Below are 18,381 nucleotides of genomic sequence, written 5' to 3'. Positions count from 1 at the left end.
TTTTAATTGGCAAAACCTGCACTCTTAAGTCAGAGCTTAGCTTTAAAAGCCCCAAATCATCTTTTTTGCACTTGTTTGGAAATTTGTATTAAAAATATCTACTTGTTAAAAAGAAAATATTTCTTCTGACATTATTTTGCTTACTCTACAACTCTGGATGGTAAAAAACTGTTGTCCAGAGTATCAACAGCCTAATCTGTCCCGAAAATTTTTCATGTTCACAAACATGCAGGAAGTTCTTGATGAATAACTCTGACAAAGAATTGTTTATATAACGCCGCATCAGAAAATCGTAGCTAAATTTTAACCGTCAGATTCAACAAATTTGAAGCGTAAAAAGGAAACTGGTAAATTTTGTTTAAAATCTATTTACTCTGTCTTGGATGATTTGTTGTTAAAAGCAACTCAAAATGATACATTTCCACCAATTGTTGGCTATGAATTTGGTCAGCTATCATCTATGTTTCTGTGCATCGACAAAAGGTGGCAGCCAACATTTTAGGATAGCCTGAACGGTAGATAAGAAACACAGCTTATGTTGCAGATCCAAAAACAAAACTGGAAGACATAACAAGATTAGAATTTATTCTAAAATTTCCATAAACTAAATAATAAGTTGTATCACAGATTAAAAATTGAGCTAGAGTGTTACAGTGAACCAAGGCATTTACTTCAAAATGCAGCATGTTTTGCAGTTTGAATTACCTTCATATGGCAGACTTTTCAATGTTTTCTAATAATCGACGACCCCACCAGGCTTCAAGGTCAAATGGCTCGAAATCTAAAACAGAAATTACTATACATTAAAAACTCTTGAATCTTCCTTAGTAATCCCAACTCGATAATGAGATTCGAGCTCAGTAGGAACTATTTCATAGCCTTAGTCTTTTTAATATTGATTCTCATACCTATTCTAGAGCCCTGAACTCGCAAAAGATTGATCCAGGTAGACAGCTCCACTTACCTTGGTAATATTATTAGTAAAAACGATGGAAGCAGTTAAAAGTAGAATAGACAAGACTCAGGATGTTTTTTCACAGTTAAAAAAGTTTGGAAGAATAAGGAGATAAGTCTGCAAATCAAGATTAGAATATTGGAAGCTACAGTGATGACAGCGGTCGCATATGGCTCTGAAGCATGGGCGCTCCGAAAAGCAGATAAAAAGATTTGCTTGATGTTTTCCAGAGAAATTGTCTACGGATTGATCTGGTTACCCGGCCGACTGACCGTATTTCGAACAGTAGGCCGTACGAAAAGTGTGATTCAATCCCACTTTTTAGGCCTATACTGACATAAAGGTTGATATGGATAGGGCACGTTCTGTGGATGAAGACAGATGGGTCAAGATTGTTCTTTTTGGCCAACCGTCAAGGGCTAAATGGAAAGCAGGTCATCCTCGTCTGGGGTGAGAGGATGTCATAAAGAAAGACTTAAGGGAAATGGGTACTTCCTTGGAGGGTTTAAAGAGGGAGGCTTTGAATAGATTGGGATGGAAGAGGAGTGTAAGTAGCTGTGTTTGCCTCGGACGGGTTGGTGTGGCGGTGAGATGTTAGTAGTAGTAGTAGTAGTAGTAGTAGTAGTAGTAGTAGTAGTAGTAGTAGTAGGAACCATTTTAAAAGAACAGACGAAAAGGAAAACTAGTTGCTTTTTGAAACTTTTTAGAAATTGCAAGCTAAGCTAGATGATACTCCTAGCAATCAAAGACTCAAAGAATAAAACTTAAATATTCCAAGACAGGAAGCAGAATTAAAGAAATCTGATAGAATTGGATGGCAAACTTCTGAAAGAAAACCTGCCAGAAGTTTGAAGTTCTGCAGGATGATTAGTGACAATTTTTTGCGGGTGATTCAAATCTAAAATTATGAGATCAAGATTAGACAGAGGTGTCACATATTGGGCTGTTGAGCCTCTACTTACTTGGAGCAACCACAATGAAAAAGAATTTGACCTTCTCTAACATAAAATTCTGGCAACGTCCATTGATGTGGTATTGCTTTGCTGGGCGAAAGCTAATCTTTTTACTTCAAAATTGTAAAAATTTTCGAATACCACGTATTCGTTCTAACATCTATGGCAACATCATATTAGGACAGTTCACTTCAGGTAGCTTCCGATGACTTTTACCTGCTACATCAGTCTTAGATATTTAGTTGTGAATATATTCCCCTCCCCTCCCCCTTATGAAATTATTAAGTTTAATTTCGAGTTTAGTAATTTTGGAGTGTGTTCATTTACTTTAGTGTAAGCTTGATTATATATATATATATATATATATATATATATATATATATATATATATATATATATATATATATATATATATATATATATATAATGATTTTTGGCCTTAAATGTGTATATATATATATATATATATATATATATATATATATATATATATATATATATATATATATATATATATATATATATATATATATAAATGTTTATATATATATATATATATATATATATATATATATATATATATATATATATATATATATATATATATATATATATATATATATAAATGTTATATATATATATATATATATATATATATATATATATATATATATATATATCTATATATATAAAAATAAGTTGTCTGTCTGTGGATGGATGGATGGATGGATGGATGGATGTGTCAGGTGACGTCACCTGAAAAAACTGGATTAGGTGACGTCAAAACTGAAAAAACTAAAAAAAGGCAAAAACTACAAAAAAAACTAAAAACTAATAAAAAAAATAAAAAAGCTAAAAAACTAAAAAAACTATAAAGGTAAAAACCAATAAAAAACTAAAAAAAAAACTGAAAAAACTAAAAAAAGGCAAAAACTACAAAAAAAAACTAAAAACTAATAAAAAAAGTAAAAAAGCTAAAAAACTAAAAAAACTATAAAAACTAAAAAAAGGTAAAAAACTAAAAAAAATAAAAAATAAAAAAAAAATAAAAAAAAGGAAAAAACTGAAAAATAAGCTAAAATAAAGGTAAAAACCAATAAAAAACTAAAAAAAAAAGGAAAAAACTAATAAATGACGACACTCAAAGAGAAAGCGACCAGGACAAAAGGAATGTTCGATTAGCAATCAACAAAGCACCGGGACACAGGGAGTATAAATGACGACCAGGACACAAGTAAAAAAAAAAATTAACAAAACTAAAAAGAAGGTAAAAACTACAAAAAAACTAAAAAGAAAAAAAAACTAAAAACTAATAAAAAAACTAAAAAATCTAAAAATCTAAATAAACTAAAAAAGAAAAAAAAAGGAAAAAAATAAAGGAGAAAAACAAAACTAAAAAACGAATGTATATACAGACCGGTACACCGGGATACAAATGACGACCGGGACACAGGGAATATAAATAACGACCGGGACACAGGGACACAACTACAACGGGGACACCGGGGGAAACAGGGGGATATAAATGACGACCGGGACAAAAAAACTAAAAAGAAATAAAAACTAAAAACTAATAAAAAAAACTAAAAAATCTAAAAATCTAAATAAGCTAAAAAAGAAAAAAAAAGGAAAAAAATAAAGGAGAAAAACAAAACTAAAAAACGAATGTATATACAGACCGGGACACCGGGATACAAATGATGACCGGGACCCGGGACACAGGGAATATAAATGACGACCGGGACACAGGGACACAACTACAACGGGGACACCGGGGGAAACAGGGGGATGTAAATGACGACCGGGACACCGGGACAGGGAATGGTCGATTAGCAATCACCATCAACAAAGCTCAAGGGCAATCATTAGAATCATGAGGTATAGATCTGAATACAGATTGTTTTCCCATGGACCATTATATGTTGCATGTTCAAGAGTCGGTAAACCTGACAATCTATTTATATGCAAAGACAATGGGACAGCAAAGAATGTTGTATATTCGCAAGTTTTACGTAGTTAAAACCATATATATATATATATATCTATATTCACAGGTGGGACATAGGGACACAACTACAATGGCGCGTAACTATTATGGCGCGTAACGACTTACGCGCGCGGGGGGGCTTGGGGGGGGCGCGAAGCGCCCCCACCAACTAGGTGTTGGGGTGGCGCGAAGCGCCACCCCAACAGCTAGTATATATATATATATGTATATATAAATATAGATGTATATATATATATAATATAAATATGTAATATTTACTGTCTTTCCACCCTCCCCCGCATTTAAAGTAAGGATTTTCATGTTCCCTATTTAAGGAATTCCGAAAACTATGACAAAACAAAAGTCATCAGCCATTCCATCCCTAAGTATCTCTTATTTTTTCAGAAATATCGTCATGTAAAAGCAGTTTTCACTTTTTGGTACGTCAATACATTCGCAAAAGTTCCATGATAGCAACTATTTTATTTATTTATTTATTGTTGGGTTACAATGTTGATATAATGACTTCTTATCTACTGATGGACGTTGTTTCTGTAAACCTTGAGACGAAAAAGATAAAGTACTTTTTAATCCTAGATTATTAGATTGAGCGTGTATAAAAGAACAAAAAACGATAAGGAGATAAACTGCCAATTATATTTAGCAAATTGTTTTTCCTTGGAAATTTGTTTTCGTAATTCGTCAAACTGAACGTTTAAAGGTTTTTAATTTTTCATGATTTCTCAGCAACTTAAATAGTTATTTTGAATGTCCGTTTTTAGAATCGAACAAAAGTTACACAGCTTTGTTAAAGCCGTGCAAATAACGAAAGAAAGCAAATAGAAAGCAAATAACAAAAGAAAATAACGAAAGCGAATATATATAATGAAAAGAGAAATCACCAATGCTACAGCACAAACACAAAAAAAAAAAAAAAAAAAAAAAAAAAAAAAAAAAAAAAAAAAAAAAGGAGACAGAAGGAGAAAAGGAAGACTGTTTTCCTAAATTAGTGATTAATATAGACCAGCACTTGAATGAGGCCTTAACCCTACTCATCCATACAATCACATAGGTCAAACAGCATAGCCACACACAATCAACCATAAAGAATAATCCATGGACAGGCAGTCATGTCGTCAATAAGTATAAGTCGTCATTTACCAAACAATAGAAAAAATAATATAGACAAATAATTCAGAGGCCACACCCAACATAAGGGCTCATCAGGAGAATACACTGGCCTATATAGGGTTTCGCCACTCTAAATTCTCTACCCAGCACAGTGTTGTGGCTACCACAGAATATCCATGGCATCCCCGCGTCAGGTATCACCCCCAAAATACATGCCCATGAAAAAAAAACAGCAAATGTAAAACAACCAAGTAAAACCAAAAACAAGCTTATCCTGTTAATATATCCCTCCTTTTAGCAACAATAGGTAAACTAAATATTATAAATTTTACCAAATCACAAATATTAACACATTGCAAAAAACCTGAATGAACTAAACAATTATAGAATTCATCTTTACCATGTGGCTAATTTTTTAGAAAATCCGCTCAATTAGAAACACAATTCAAAATAAATGGCGCTGTGACAACATTTCTCGAACCTCCGAAATTAGTTAAAAATTTCTTTAAGTATTTCTAGATAATTCTTTTGATATTTATTTAAAAGTTCGTTATAATGAAAACTAAATTTTTTAAATTGCCAAGTTAATTTATTTGCAGAAAAACCTCTTGATATCAATTTTTGGCTTAAGATTTTACATCTATTTTTAAAATCAATATAATTACTACAAATCCTTGCATAACGAAGTAACTGTGAGAAAAACGCTGAATATGTGATATTTGAGTGTATATTACTTTCAGGGAATGGGAAACTAATCACTTCAAAATCAAAATCATCCGTTTTATTATACATGTAGTTCAGTAATGGAGAAAACAAGAAGCTTTACTTCACAAAAAAATTATACGTTTTTTTCGATTTGGCAGACTGGACATAAATTTACTGATACTTTAAAGTTAAACAACTTAAAACAAAAAGAAATTACTACAGACGTTTGGAGATTGCTTCCCCCCACCCCTAACTCCACTAACCGTAGACAATCTAGTCTATTACTTGATTTGCGTTTTATTGAAAAATATATGTGCTTTGAACAGTGCTTTAATTTTTCCAATTATCGACAAAAAATAAAAATGAAGTAAAATCACAATGATAATAAAGACAAATGCAAAGAACTAATGAAACAAACTAAATGTTTAAAATATATTAATATTGTTTCCACGATATGTCAGCAATTCAAGATGCAAGATTTTATTCAACAGTAATTTTTATTTTCCAATGTTACTAAATATAAACGCTTAATATAAATTTGGTTTTCAGTAAAGCGCAAATGACACAATATACTTTAGAAGGTTTGCAGTTAAGGGATAGTAGCCGGTCTCCTGTTTGTAGTAATTTCTGTTCGTTTTAAGCTTGGCTTGATAACACATTTTAATTTCGTCTCGTTTTAGGATTTATTTATTCATTTACATCCGTAAGTAATGTCCAAAAGTAGGGAGCAAGACTAAAACTTAAAACGAACATAAATTATGACATATATGAAGGGGTCACCCATTCCTCAATACCCTGCTCTTTAAGCTAAAGTTTTATTGTTTGTTTTACTTATTTAAAAATGATTCCTGAATCACAAAGGCTGTTTAATTATAATTAATTAAAAAAAACTTTCCACTAAAAAAGTTTTTGAACAAAAGTAAAGAGCTCCATTAAGCCAAGAATGAGCCAAGATAAAGTCAAATAATCTTCCTACCACAAATCACTATCAATAGATAAATGAAACTGAAACCGAACAGAAATTACAATAAACAGCCACGTCAAACTCGAAACGAGCAAAACTTAAAACTAAAAAAAAACTCAGTCAAACTCAAACTCAAATAATTTTCAAAACTTTTAAGGAATAAATATCAGTATATGTCAACTAAACTGACAATCCACGGTCATTTTTTGTTGTTGTTGTTTTTTTCATTTGTGGTAGTTTTATGCTTGGAAGATATTTGACTCTATTTTTTCTCATTCTTGGCTTAACGGAGCTCTTTACTTTCCTTCGAAAAACTTGTGCTGTGGGAAAGGTATTTTAACTTAATTTCTGTTCGTTTGTTTTTTCTTGGCATAGTCTTTTTCATGAAAAAATAATATTTTATGCTTTTTCAGTTTTTTCTATACGAATCTATAGTATTGATTGCTATTTGTATGTTTGTGAAACTTTTTCAGCAACTGTAAATCATGACACAAACAGCATTTTAATTTAATTGTATAGCTCCTGAAGTTGAACTGAAAAATAAAACTTAATATAACTCCCAAAAGATTATATCTATGCTCTTTGACAACCTGAATACACTTACAATCTTTTTATTTATTTAAATTGTAAGAGCAGAAATAGTAATAGTAGTATCTCCAAAAGTTTCAACTTATTACCCCCAGTCGTTCTCTATATGTTGCTGAGGTGTCTTATTGGCAACTATAAAATCAATGCCTTTTAATTTATTTTAAAGTAGCATTTAGTTTTAAAGCAAAATGAGCCAATTGTACAATTGGGGGGAGTTGACATGCCTAATATCCCTAAAGACGTTGTTGCTGGGTTGTTCTACTATGCTGAACAAAATGGCTGTCTCAAAATTTGACTGGATGCGTTTGGAAAATGAAGGGGCTTGAGAGACGGGCTGCTTGCCCTCCAGTCTCTTATTAATCTTAAAAAGGGAATCAGAACTTTAGATTTCGAATTGAATTAGCTCCTTTAAAAGTTTCAATGGCCTTTCTAGCCATTAAAAAAGTGATGTTGCCTACGATATTGCTAATATACCCTTTTGAAAACCTGCATGCCTACAGTTTTACCCTTTAATTGAATCTCCTAAACTTTCCCTAAAAGTTTCATTTTAATACTTTTAGCGTCATTAGTTACGTTAACGGTAGAGGTAGCATTAAAAGTATACATATAGTGCCTTCTGGCACGTTCAAATCTCCCACAACCTAGTCTTAAAAATTCAAATTAATAGTGTAAATTGTTCTTCAGATATTGCTGGTCACCTTTTTGAAAGTCCACATGCTCATAGTTTTTTTTTTTTATTTATTTATTTAGTTCCTCATCCGGCTAAATGTTTCTTCAAAGCTTCACCCTAATACCCTTAGCTTGCGCAGCAGCAACTGTCTTAGCAGCATTAGTAGCAGCATGGGAATAGCACCTTTGGCTTCTTCAACATCCCCTTCAACACAAGCTGAAAGTTTCAGCTTAATACATATCAACCATTCCTGAAGCATTTCTAATGCGTCCGCTTGACAACCTGTGTGGGCTTAGCGTGTTTCGATTTAATTCCATACAACTTCTATAGATCCTAAATTCATCGCCTTAATATCCTTAGTTTTGATAGCAGCAGTAGTAGTAGTAGTAGCTGTAGAATTAATTGTAGTAGCCTAAGCTTTACTGCAGTAGAAGTAATAGAGGTAGTAATAATAGTAACACCAATAATCGTATGAGCAGAAGAAGAAGCATTAGGATATAAATATTTTCTTTTGGATAGTTCAACATACCTCACGACATGCCCGGTTAATTTCAACTTTGCGCGCCTAACTGATCCTAATAAATTGCTGTTACACCCTTTTGATAACCTGCATACAGAGGGTCTGTTCTGATTCAATTTATCTTCCCCTAAAAATTTCTTGGAAATTTGTCCTTCATGCCCTTAGGCATAGTTGTAATAGTAGTAGCAGTAGTAGTATTGATATTGCTAGTAATAGTATTGAATGGCGGCAGTACTACTAGCAGCAGCATTAGCATTAACGTTCAGCCTTTTTGCCAGTTGAACATCCCTCTCATCAAGTCTTTGAAGATTCAACTTAATACAATTAGCCACTGCTATGACATTGCTGATATGTCCTTTTGATAACCTTTATGTTTGTATACTTCTTGAAATTTTAATCTCATTGCTCTTAGCTCTACAAGTAATTAAATTAAAAAAAAACAAGTTTTTTCAACTGAAAGTAAAGAGCGATATTAAAACTTAAAACGAACAGAAACTATTCCGTATATAAAAGTGGCTGTCCCCTCCGCATTGTCCCGCACTTTACGCTAAAGTTTGACTCTTTGTCACAGTTATACTTTTTAAAACAATAAAAAACTTTAGTGTCAAGAGCGGGACGTTGAGGAGGGGACAGCCCTTTCATAAACGTGATAATTTCTGTTCGTTCTAAGTTTTAATATATGTCCTTATTTTCAGTTAAAAAAAAAAATTCTTTCATTTAATTTCTGCACATTTCTGAATTAATGCATGTTTTGATTTTAGCTCACTGCACATGATAATTAAAACGGAGTTTGTATGTTTTTTTTTTGGCTAAATGGCTTTCTCATGGTTTTATCGGACGATTTTGATAAAACAAAGGGGTGGGGGAAGAGGCCTAGTTGCCCTCTAATTTTTGGGTACTTCAAAAGGCAACTAGAAATTTTTATTTTTTTACGAACATTTATATTAGTAATAAATATACGTAACTTATAAATTAACTTACTTACTGAACTTCTATATTTGTATATTTTTATTACGTATATGAGGTGGTCCCTCCCCTCTTCAATACCTAGCTCTTTAGACTAAAGCTTGAATTTTGTCCCAATCCTTTAACAATGACCCCTGAATCACAAAGGCCGTAGAATAAATAGTTGAAGTTACTAAAAATACTTTAGCGTAAAGATCGTGGTATTGAGGAGGAGACGAGCCCCCTTATATATGTAATAGTTACTGTTCGTAAGTTTTAATGCTGCTCCTTACTTCCAGTTGAAAAAATATATTTTTTTATTTATTTTCTCGTTTTTTAAAAAATACTAGAAAACCCTGCGCTCCCTTCATGAAAACTCTCTTCCCTCATGATAACTTCGTCCGTGGAAAGATCTTCCCGTGTAACCCCCTCCCCCTCAAACGCTATAACTTCCCCCTGAAAACGTCTGTACACTTCCCAGTAACTATTACTATATGTAACAATGGTCAAAGTTTGTAACTTGCAGCCCCTCCCCTGGAGACTGTGGGGGATTAAGTCGTCCCCAAAGACATATAAGGTTTTTCGACTATGCTGACCAAAATGGCTATTACAAAATTTTGATCGGGTGACTTTTAGGGGGTGTTTCCCCCTATGTTTTAAGATAAGGCAAATTTTCTCAGGCTTATAACTTTTGATGGGTAAGACTAAACTTGTCGAAGCTTATCAAACAGTTCGTGCAAACGAACTGTAGTAAGGAGCGACCCAGCTCAATAGTAACCGAAACTCTAAAAAACTGAATTTTTATACCAATAGCTACATCAAAAGGATCGCATTTTAATGCTGATTTTAAAAATATAAGTTTCATTGAGTATAATTTTACCCATCCAAAAGTTACGGTCCTGAGAAAATTTGCCTTATTTTAGAAAATAGGGGAGAACACCCCTTAAAACTGATAGAATCTTAACGAAAATCCCATTATCAGATACAGCGTATCAGAGAACCCGTATCAGAGTAAAAGTTTCAAGCTTCTATAACTAATATACAAAAGTTTCGAAACTTCTAAAAGTTTCAATTTTTTGCCACAAGACAGATCACGGATGCGTGTTTATTTGTTTGTTTTTTTCTCAGGGGTGACCGTATCGACCCGGTGGTCCTAAAATGTTGCGAGAGGGCTCATTATGACGGAAATTAAAAGTCCTAGTACCCTTTTTAAGTGACCAAAAAATTCGATGGTACCTAGGCCCCCTCCCACGGGCACTCTTTTCCCAAAGTCACCGGATCAAAATTCTAAGATAGCCATTTTATGCAGTATAGTCGAAAAACCTAATAACTATGTCTTTGAGAACGACTTACTCCCCCAAAGTCCCCGTGGGAGGGGCTACAAGTTACAAACTTTGACAACTGTTTACATAAATTAATGGTTATTGGGAAGTGTACAGACGTTTCCAGTTGAATTTTTTGGTTGGGGGGGTTCAGGGGGGATTCTTTTGTCAAATGAAAGTTAGGAGCAGCATTCAAACTTAAAACAAACAGAAAGTATTACGCATGTGAGTGGTTCATCTCCTCCTAATACCTCGCTCTTTACGCTAAAGTATTTTTAGTAATTTCAACTATTTATTCTATGGCCTTTGTGATTCAGGGGTCATTCTTAAGGAATTGGGACAAAATTTAAGTTTTAGTGTGAAGAGCGAAGTATACTGGCGAGGGGGCGAACCCCCTCATGTAAGTAGTAAAAACATACGAATATAGCAGTTCGTTACATAAGTTAATTCGTGAGTTACGTATATTTTTACTAATGAAAACGTTCGTAAAAAATTAAAAGTTCTAGTTGCCTTTTTAAGTAGCCGAAAATTGGAGGGTAACTAGGCCTCCTCCCCCGTTCCTTTTTTCTAAAAATTGTCCCATCAAAACTATGGGATAGGTATTTAGCCAAAGAAAAGAATAATATAAAAATAAACAATAAAAAAACGAGTTTTTTAACTGAAAGTAAGGAGCGACATTAAAACTTAAAACAACAGAAATTACTCCGTTATGAAAGGGGCTGTTCCCTCCTCAACACCCCGCTCTTTACGATAAAGTGTTTGAATATTTTTAAAAGTAGAGTGGAGAGAAAGAGTCAAACTTTAGCAAATTCCTCTACGGAAAGATTCCCCAACGTAGGGCCCTCCCTCAAAATCCCCCCCAACGCGAAAAATTCCCCTGAAAAGGTCTGTACACTTCCCAATAAACCTATTTATATGTACACAATGGTCAAAGTTTGTAACTTGCAGCCCCTCCCCAGGAGCTCTGGGGGATTGATTCGTCCCCAAGGACATAGTTATTTGTTTTTCGACTATGATGAACAAAATGGCTATCTCAAAATCTTGATTCGGTGACTTTCATGGGTGTCTCCCCCTATTTTCTCAATAAGGCAAATAGGCTTGTAGCTTTTGATGGGTAAGACTAAACTTGTTGAAGCTGATATATTTAAAATCAAAATAAAAATACGATTCTTTTGACGTAGCTATTGGTACATAAGTGGAGTAATTTGGTAGTAGTAGTGGTAAGTTAGAATAAAAATTTTGCCTTTTTGTCATTTTCCTTAGCATTTCCTGAATTTTCCAAATTAATATACTCAGTTATTCCTGTGTTGTACCCTTTTAACAATCTGTATACACATAAAACGTTTTGATTTACTTCAACGCTCCATTATAATACAAAAATATCTCTACCAATTGTGTATTAGAATCCATATCAAAATTTTTTTCATTATATATATATATATATATATATATATATATATATATATATATATATATATATATATATATATATATATATATATATATATATATATAAATATATATATATATATATATATATATATATATATATATATATATATATATATATATATATATATATATATATATATATATATATATATATATATATATATATATATATATATATATATATATATATATATATATATATATATATATAAATATATATATATATATATATATATATATATATATATATATATTTATATATATAATATATATATATATATATATATATGTATATATAATATATATATATATATATTTATATATATATATATATATATATATATATATATATATATATATATATATATATATATATATATATATATATATTTATATATACATATATATATATATTTATATATATATATATATATATATACATATATATATATATATTTATATATATATATATATATATATATGTATATATATATATTTATATATATACATATATATATATATATATATATATATATATATATATATATATATATATATATATATATATATATATATATATATATATATATATATATATATATATATATATATATATATATATATATATATATATAATATGTATATATATATATATATATGTATATATATATATTTGTTTATATATATATATATATATATATATATATATATATATATATATATATATATATATATATATATATATATATATATATATATATATATATATATATATACATATATATATATATATTTATATTATATATATATATATATATATATATATATATATATATATATATATATATATATATATATATATATATATATATATATTTATATATTTTTCGTATTGTGCTGAAGACGGCCCTTGGACATAGAGCCGAAATATTCACATAATTGATTGCCACTGTCTTGAAAAGATTTTCCCTATTGTTTCTATTTTGTGTTTGTTAATTTAAAACATACTCTGAAGAGTCACCGAGGGTGATCTAGAGCCTGGAAATTATTTTGAAAATTAATTACTCTCATAGGGACTGCAACATCTGGATCTATCAGACCAAATCTTTTAATCAAATACTGGTTACTGGTCCACGGTAGTAGCCGAAGAAAATACTTAGCATACTTAAAATGAATCATAACAGCTTTTTCTTAAATGTCTGAGTGAAACATTTCCAAGCGGAGATATGTGTACAAAATGTGGCAGAACAAATAGATTATATAACCGGGCTAGAATATGACGATTAAATCTTGTCTTATTTCAGTCAAGCCTTCCATATCCACCATGAACTTTCCTAAGGGTATAATCAATAGCAAGTTCACGCGTAACCTTGAGCGATTTACCAATTGGAACTCCATGGTAAGTAATAGCTTGAACTGGTTTCACCTCAGTGCCTTCCAGAATAATGGATACATCATCGGTAGACACATTATAGTTAAAAAACAGTAGTTCCGTTTCCGTTGGGTTAAACGAATGGCCAATACGAGAATAATCATCCTTTAAAGCACTGAAACAACTTTTTATTCCTTGTAGAGTCTTACTAATATTTAAAATATCGTCTGCATAGCTAATGAGTAAGCAAATCTGCTCATTCATAACAAATCTGGCAAGTTCACTTCCCTTTGCCTGATACCCTTCTTTACTGGTATATCAGACTCAACTAGTACATCACAATTTACAATTTGGGCATTATTCTAACTCGAAATGAACTATACATTGAGTCAAAGGGCTTTATAACACATGCTTGGACTCCTCTTTGTGCTGTCGAAAACAGTATCTGCTCGTGAATGGTTGAATCGAAAGCACAAGCGAGATCGTGTCCTGCTAGGACAGGAGAATCATTTTTGCTTTCTGCGTACATCAATATAGAGCGCATGTGTATACCGTCATTACGTAGCACCCCATTTGTGCCCTTCTATCGTTATAAACGGGGATCCCCCACCCTCCCCCTGAAGTCTACCATGTCACGCGAGATTGTCCCATCCTAAACATAAGTAAACGTTCCTCTATTACATAACAGCCAAAGAAATCTTGAAACGTCCTGAAAACGTCTAGTCGGTGAAATTGGTCGCTAGGGTTCCCCCGATGAACTTTGATTCTAGAGCTACCGATGGAATGGGGTACTCGGGCCCCCAGTGGTTAGGTTAGGGACACGATGAAATTGGATGCTAGGGCCCCGGTTGGTTAGGCTAGGCCTTAGACGAAATTTAATACTAGGACTCCCCAATGGAATTGAATTCTAGGGCCCCATTTGTATTGGATGCTAGGGGGCTGGTGGAATTTCCCTGTAGGGTTTCTGTTATCTTGAAGGCTCCCCACTAGCGGGCCCTGGAGGTTTCTTCCTGGCTCTTGCAGGCTTTTAAACATAAAAAGCAAAGAGATCTTGATTTGGAACCCTGAAGATTTTTTAAAGAATCAATATAGAAATCTTGTTTTGGCAGGGACCCTGAAGTTGTTCTTAAGAATCAAACAAACTATCCCAAAACAGCCAAAGTAAACCCTCCCTATTACGTAACATTCGAAAGTAAACAAAATCCGTTATATAACAGACACTTGCATCTCTTAGAAAACATTCCCTATGAGTTAACAAACATCTGCTGACTGTCATGGAATGATTCGATAGTGCCCTCATGGAATCCAGCGATATTTGTGTATTTTAAATCAGGGATACGTGTGTCGTAAAAACCATGGAGGCATCACTACTAACTTTACATACAGTCGACAGTATTCAGGGTGGCGAGTGTGAATAACAAGTCTTATCTGCGTAACCTCCCGGCCGCATTATTTTTGACCAGTGCTTGCGCTTACACACGGAAACATTTACATTTTTTAGAAAGTGTGTCAAAGGTTCCAACATTAGAACCAATGGTCACATGAAAGTCTGATTTTTTGGTAAATAAACACACTTTTCTTACTTTCCTTCTCAAGTTTTTGCATCTTTCAATGGTTTGTCAGAATTTCGATAGAATGAAAGCTTGGCTTTTCATTGATATATTTGCTTTGTCTTTAAGTGTATCATTTTTTCTGCTATGAATGGACAAGGAGAGAAAGGTATATTTGCATTTTATGTAAATAAACATATTTTCTTTATTTTTCTCTTTAGTTACTTCATAGTTTACAATGAGTGTCAGGTTTCAGATAGAATAAAAATATAGCTTTTCATAGGAGATTAATTGTTACTATAGGTTGAATCACCATCACCCCGATGAATAAAAAGAAACAGCAAAGTGCCAGAATCCAGGGCAAAATAATATACCAAGTAGTAATCGAAGGTTAGCCACCCGTGTAGTAGGCGACAATTTCCCATTGGACTAAGGGCAGTTGAACAAAATTTACTTGTATCTGCATCTGTGTTGTCACTTATACCATATTTTTGGTATAATACCACAACTTCAAGAAAAATGTCGAACAATTTTCTCACGATACCGTAATTACACCGGAAAATGTTCTTATTGCTGCATTTACGTTGAGAAATGTTATTTTATAGAAAAAGGAACAAGTTTTTGCTCTCAACTTCTGATGATGGACTGAATGCTAACGGGATCATTCAGCTAATTCAGCAGAATTCAAGATAATAACAGAAGCTCGGTTTTAAGAATTTAGACGATTTGGACATAGTAGTCTGTTCGTTCCATATTCAAACAATAAACCTCCTGCACGAGGCGTCATGTTTCCAAACATTTTGAGAATGGTAGAGTTCTTTTCTTCAACGTGAATGTCAAAGATCATTGGCAAGCACATTTTCAGCGTTTTAAAGCAAGTCAAAGCTGACGGGCGAAATTGTGTTTAGTTGAATAGCTCTTTCGTCGATCTTAAAAGTGAAATGCGGCCTGAAAGATCAGCTTTAAAGCTGACTTCAAATGACCGCATTCCTTCGAGTCAAAATATTCTTTATAGGACGGTCAACGTAGATGTTGGCAAATTTGATGACAGGCTATTCGATTCCAAATAGCCTATGGTCTGCCAATCGGACTATGGTCTGCCAATCTGAATGGTTCTTTCTGACGTTTGCATTACCTTTAATATGATAATTTTCATTAAAACCTAATCTTTTTTCCTTCTCTGTTTTTCCCGTCTGATTTTCCAGACGACACCATGGGTCAGGGCCCATGTCAACTATTCCTTTAATAAAAATTGGCAAGTTACTTCTGACGTGGAGGAATGACTACAGGGTCAGAGGAAACCCAATAGGTATACATGGAATTAGATGAAATATTTTCAAGCCTAGTCGTCACGCCTTCAAACGGCTTCAAGATTTACTTTCGATTCATAGTTAGTAACTTAAAATGGAGATCCCATAAAGGTTAAGTCGGTCTTTGGAAAGGGGAGAATCCATAAAAAAACGTGCAATTGTAGACAAAGGCATCACCATTTTTTTTTTCCTTTGGACAGAAGAAGGGGTAAGAATATGTGGACAAATTTAGATTTAACATTAAGAACTTTATTTTCCCCTTGCGTTAGGGGGGGGGCTCAAAGGTGTCATGTTCCTTTTCTATCTTTTCTTTTGCAACTTCTAGGACAATATCTACCGCTTAAAAAAAACTTCAGTTACAAGATTCTTACACGAAAAAGTGGAAAGACATTCCATGATTGTTTTACAGAGCTAATTGGTTTGGCGAGCGAATAGGAATTAATCGAATTTTTTTTAACAAGTCCAACTATAAATTGAAATATTTCAAAGCTAACTAGGCCACATCTGTAAAACAAGCAATAGAGAACAAACGTTTCATTTTGCATTTTTGAATAAAGAGTATGTGCAGTTACCCTTTATTATTAACACAATGAAAATAGTCACTTAAATAAATTATTTGAAATTGGGTTTAGGTTTCTAAATAAACTTCAATCGAAAAAGTATAATGTAGTGAATAAGGATGGACTCTCATCCCAGGTTCCAAAAGATGGAAAGAAAGGGATAAATAAGGAGCCAAACCAGAGACAGTGGGTGTCAACCAAATTAAATATTAATAAAGAATTTGATATACCAGAAGAAGAACTTTTCAAGATTGGAATGGTCATTGAAGTAAAGGAGGAAGAGGAATCAAAAAGATTCCCAGAAGATTTCAGACTTTCAAAGTGCATGAAAGAAATATTAAAAGAAAACAAGTTTGAGTTTGAAGTTTTTGCCCAAAGAAGGAAAATGGTTATTTTTGTAAAAAATGAGGTGGCAGCTGAGAAAATTTTGAAGCAAAGTCAAATGTGTGGTTTGGCAATAGAAGCCAAAAGAAGAGGTGAGACAGTAAGAGGGATAATCAAGGGAATACCCCTTGATGTTTCAGAGGATGATGTTTTAGATAGTTTAGATAGCCCAATTACAATAATTGGGGCCAAAAGGCAAAAAAGATTTAACAGAGAGACTAGAAAAATGGAAGACAGTCTAGCAGTACTGATAACATTTGAAAATAATTTCCTTCCTCCAGTGGTCTGGATGGGGGGGAGGAGGCGGATTGTGCATGAATATAAGAGACAATTGCTACAATGTCATAAGTGCCAAAGATATGGACATGTAAAGAAATATTGCCCAGCAAAAGAAGAAATTTGCCTACGATGTGCTGGAAAGCATGCATCTGGACTGTGTCAAATGAAGAACAACAATCTACAAAATAAAACATCACTATACAAATGCATTAATTGTAATGGTAACCATCCATCAACTTCAATGCAATGTATTGTCAGGCAAAGGAATACTGAGATTCTAAAAGTTGCAGAAAGACATCAAATGAGTTTTAGAAGAGCAGAAATAGTTTATAGGTCATATGCTGAAGTGACTAACAAACAAGCATATAAAGAACAAGCAAAAATCAACGTGCCTTTTAGGGATAATGAAAATAGTCAGATGCAGCAAAGAATAGTGAGTAATACTATAAATAAGATTGTGATTGGTCTAGCGTTGTCACCAGAAATTTTAAGCATAGAGAACCTGCCTATCAGAGAAAAAGTCGATAAACTCTGTAGTTTTATTGAAAGTTTGGGAATCATGCAAATGAATAGCAGCCATATTTTGAATCAGTGCATAAATAAATGACTGTTAAATCAAACATAACAATTATGTCTTGGAATGCAAGATCATTGGTTAAAGTGAATAAGGATCTAGTGCTAGACTATTGCATTAAGAATAATATAGACGTTTTTTGCATTCAAGAGACTTATCT

General features: G+C 32.6%; 1 protein-coding gene across 2 annotated transcripts in view; it reads right to left on the bottom strand.

Annotated features, from left to right (window-relative positions):
* Nucleotides 1-568: 568 nt before the first annotated feature.
* Nucleotides 569-18,381, bottom strand: part of LOC136030101 (MAPK regulated corepressor interacting protein 2-like) — a 32,379-nt gene continuing 14,566 nt past the window's right edge. For both annotated transcript variants that reach the window (XM_065708770.1, XM_065708771.1), the window contains one exon: nt 569-781. In XM_065708770.1, the coding sequence (XP_065564842.1) occupies nt 708-781 (74 nt within the window). In that variant the 3' untranslated portion in view covers nt 569-707. The remainder of the gene's footprint in view (nt 782-18,381) is intronic.

Source organism: Artemia franciscana, chromosome 8 (genome assembly GCF_032884065.1).
Source record: "Artemia franciscana chromosome 8, ASM3288406v1, whole genome shotgun sequence".
Lineage (NCBI taxonomy): Eukaryota > Metazoa > Arthropoda > Branchiopoda > Anostraca > Artemiidae > Artemia > Artemia franciscana.
This window is presented reverse-complemented; position numbering and strand designations above follow the sequence as displayed.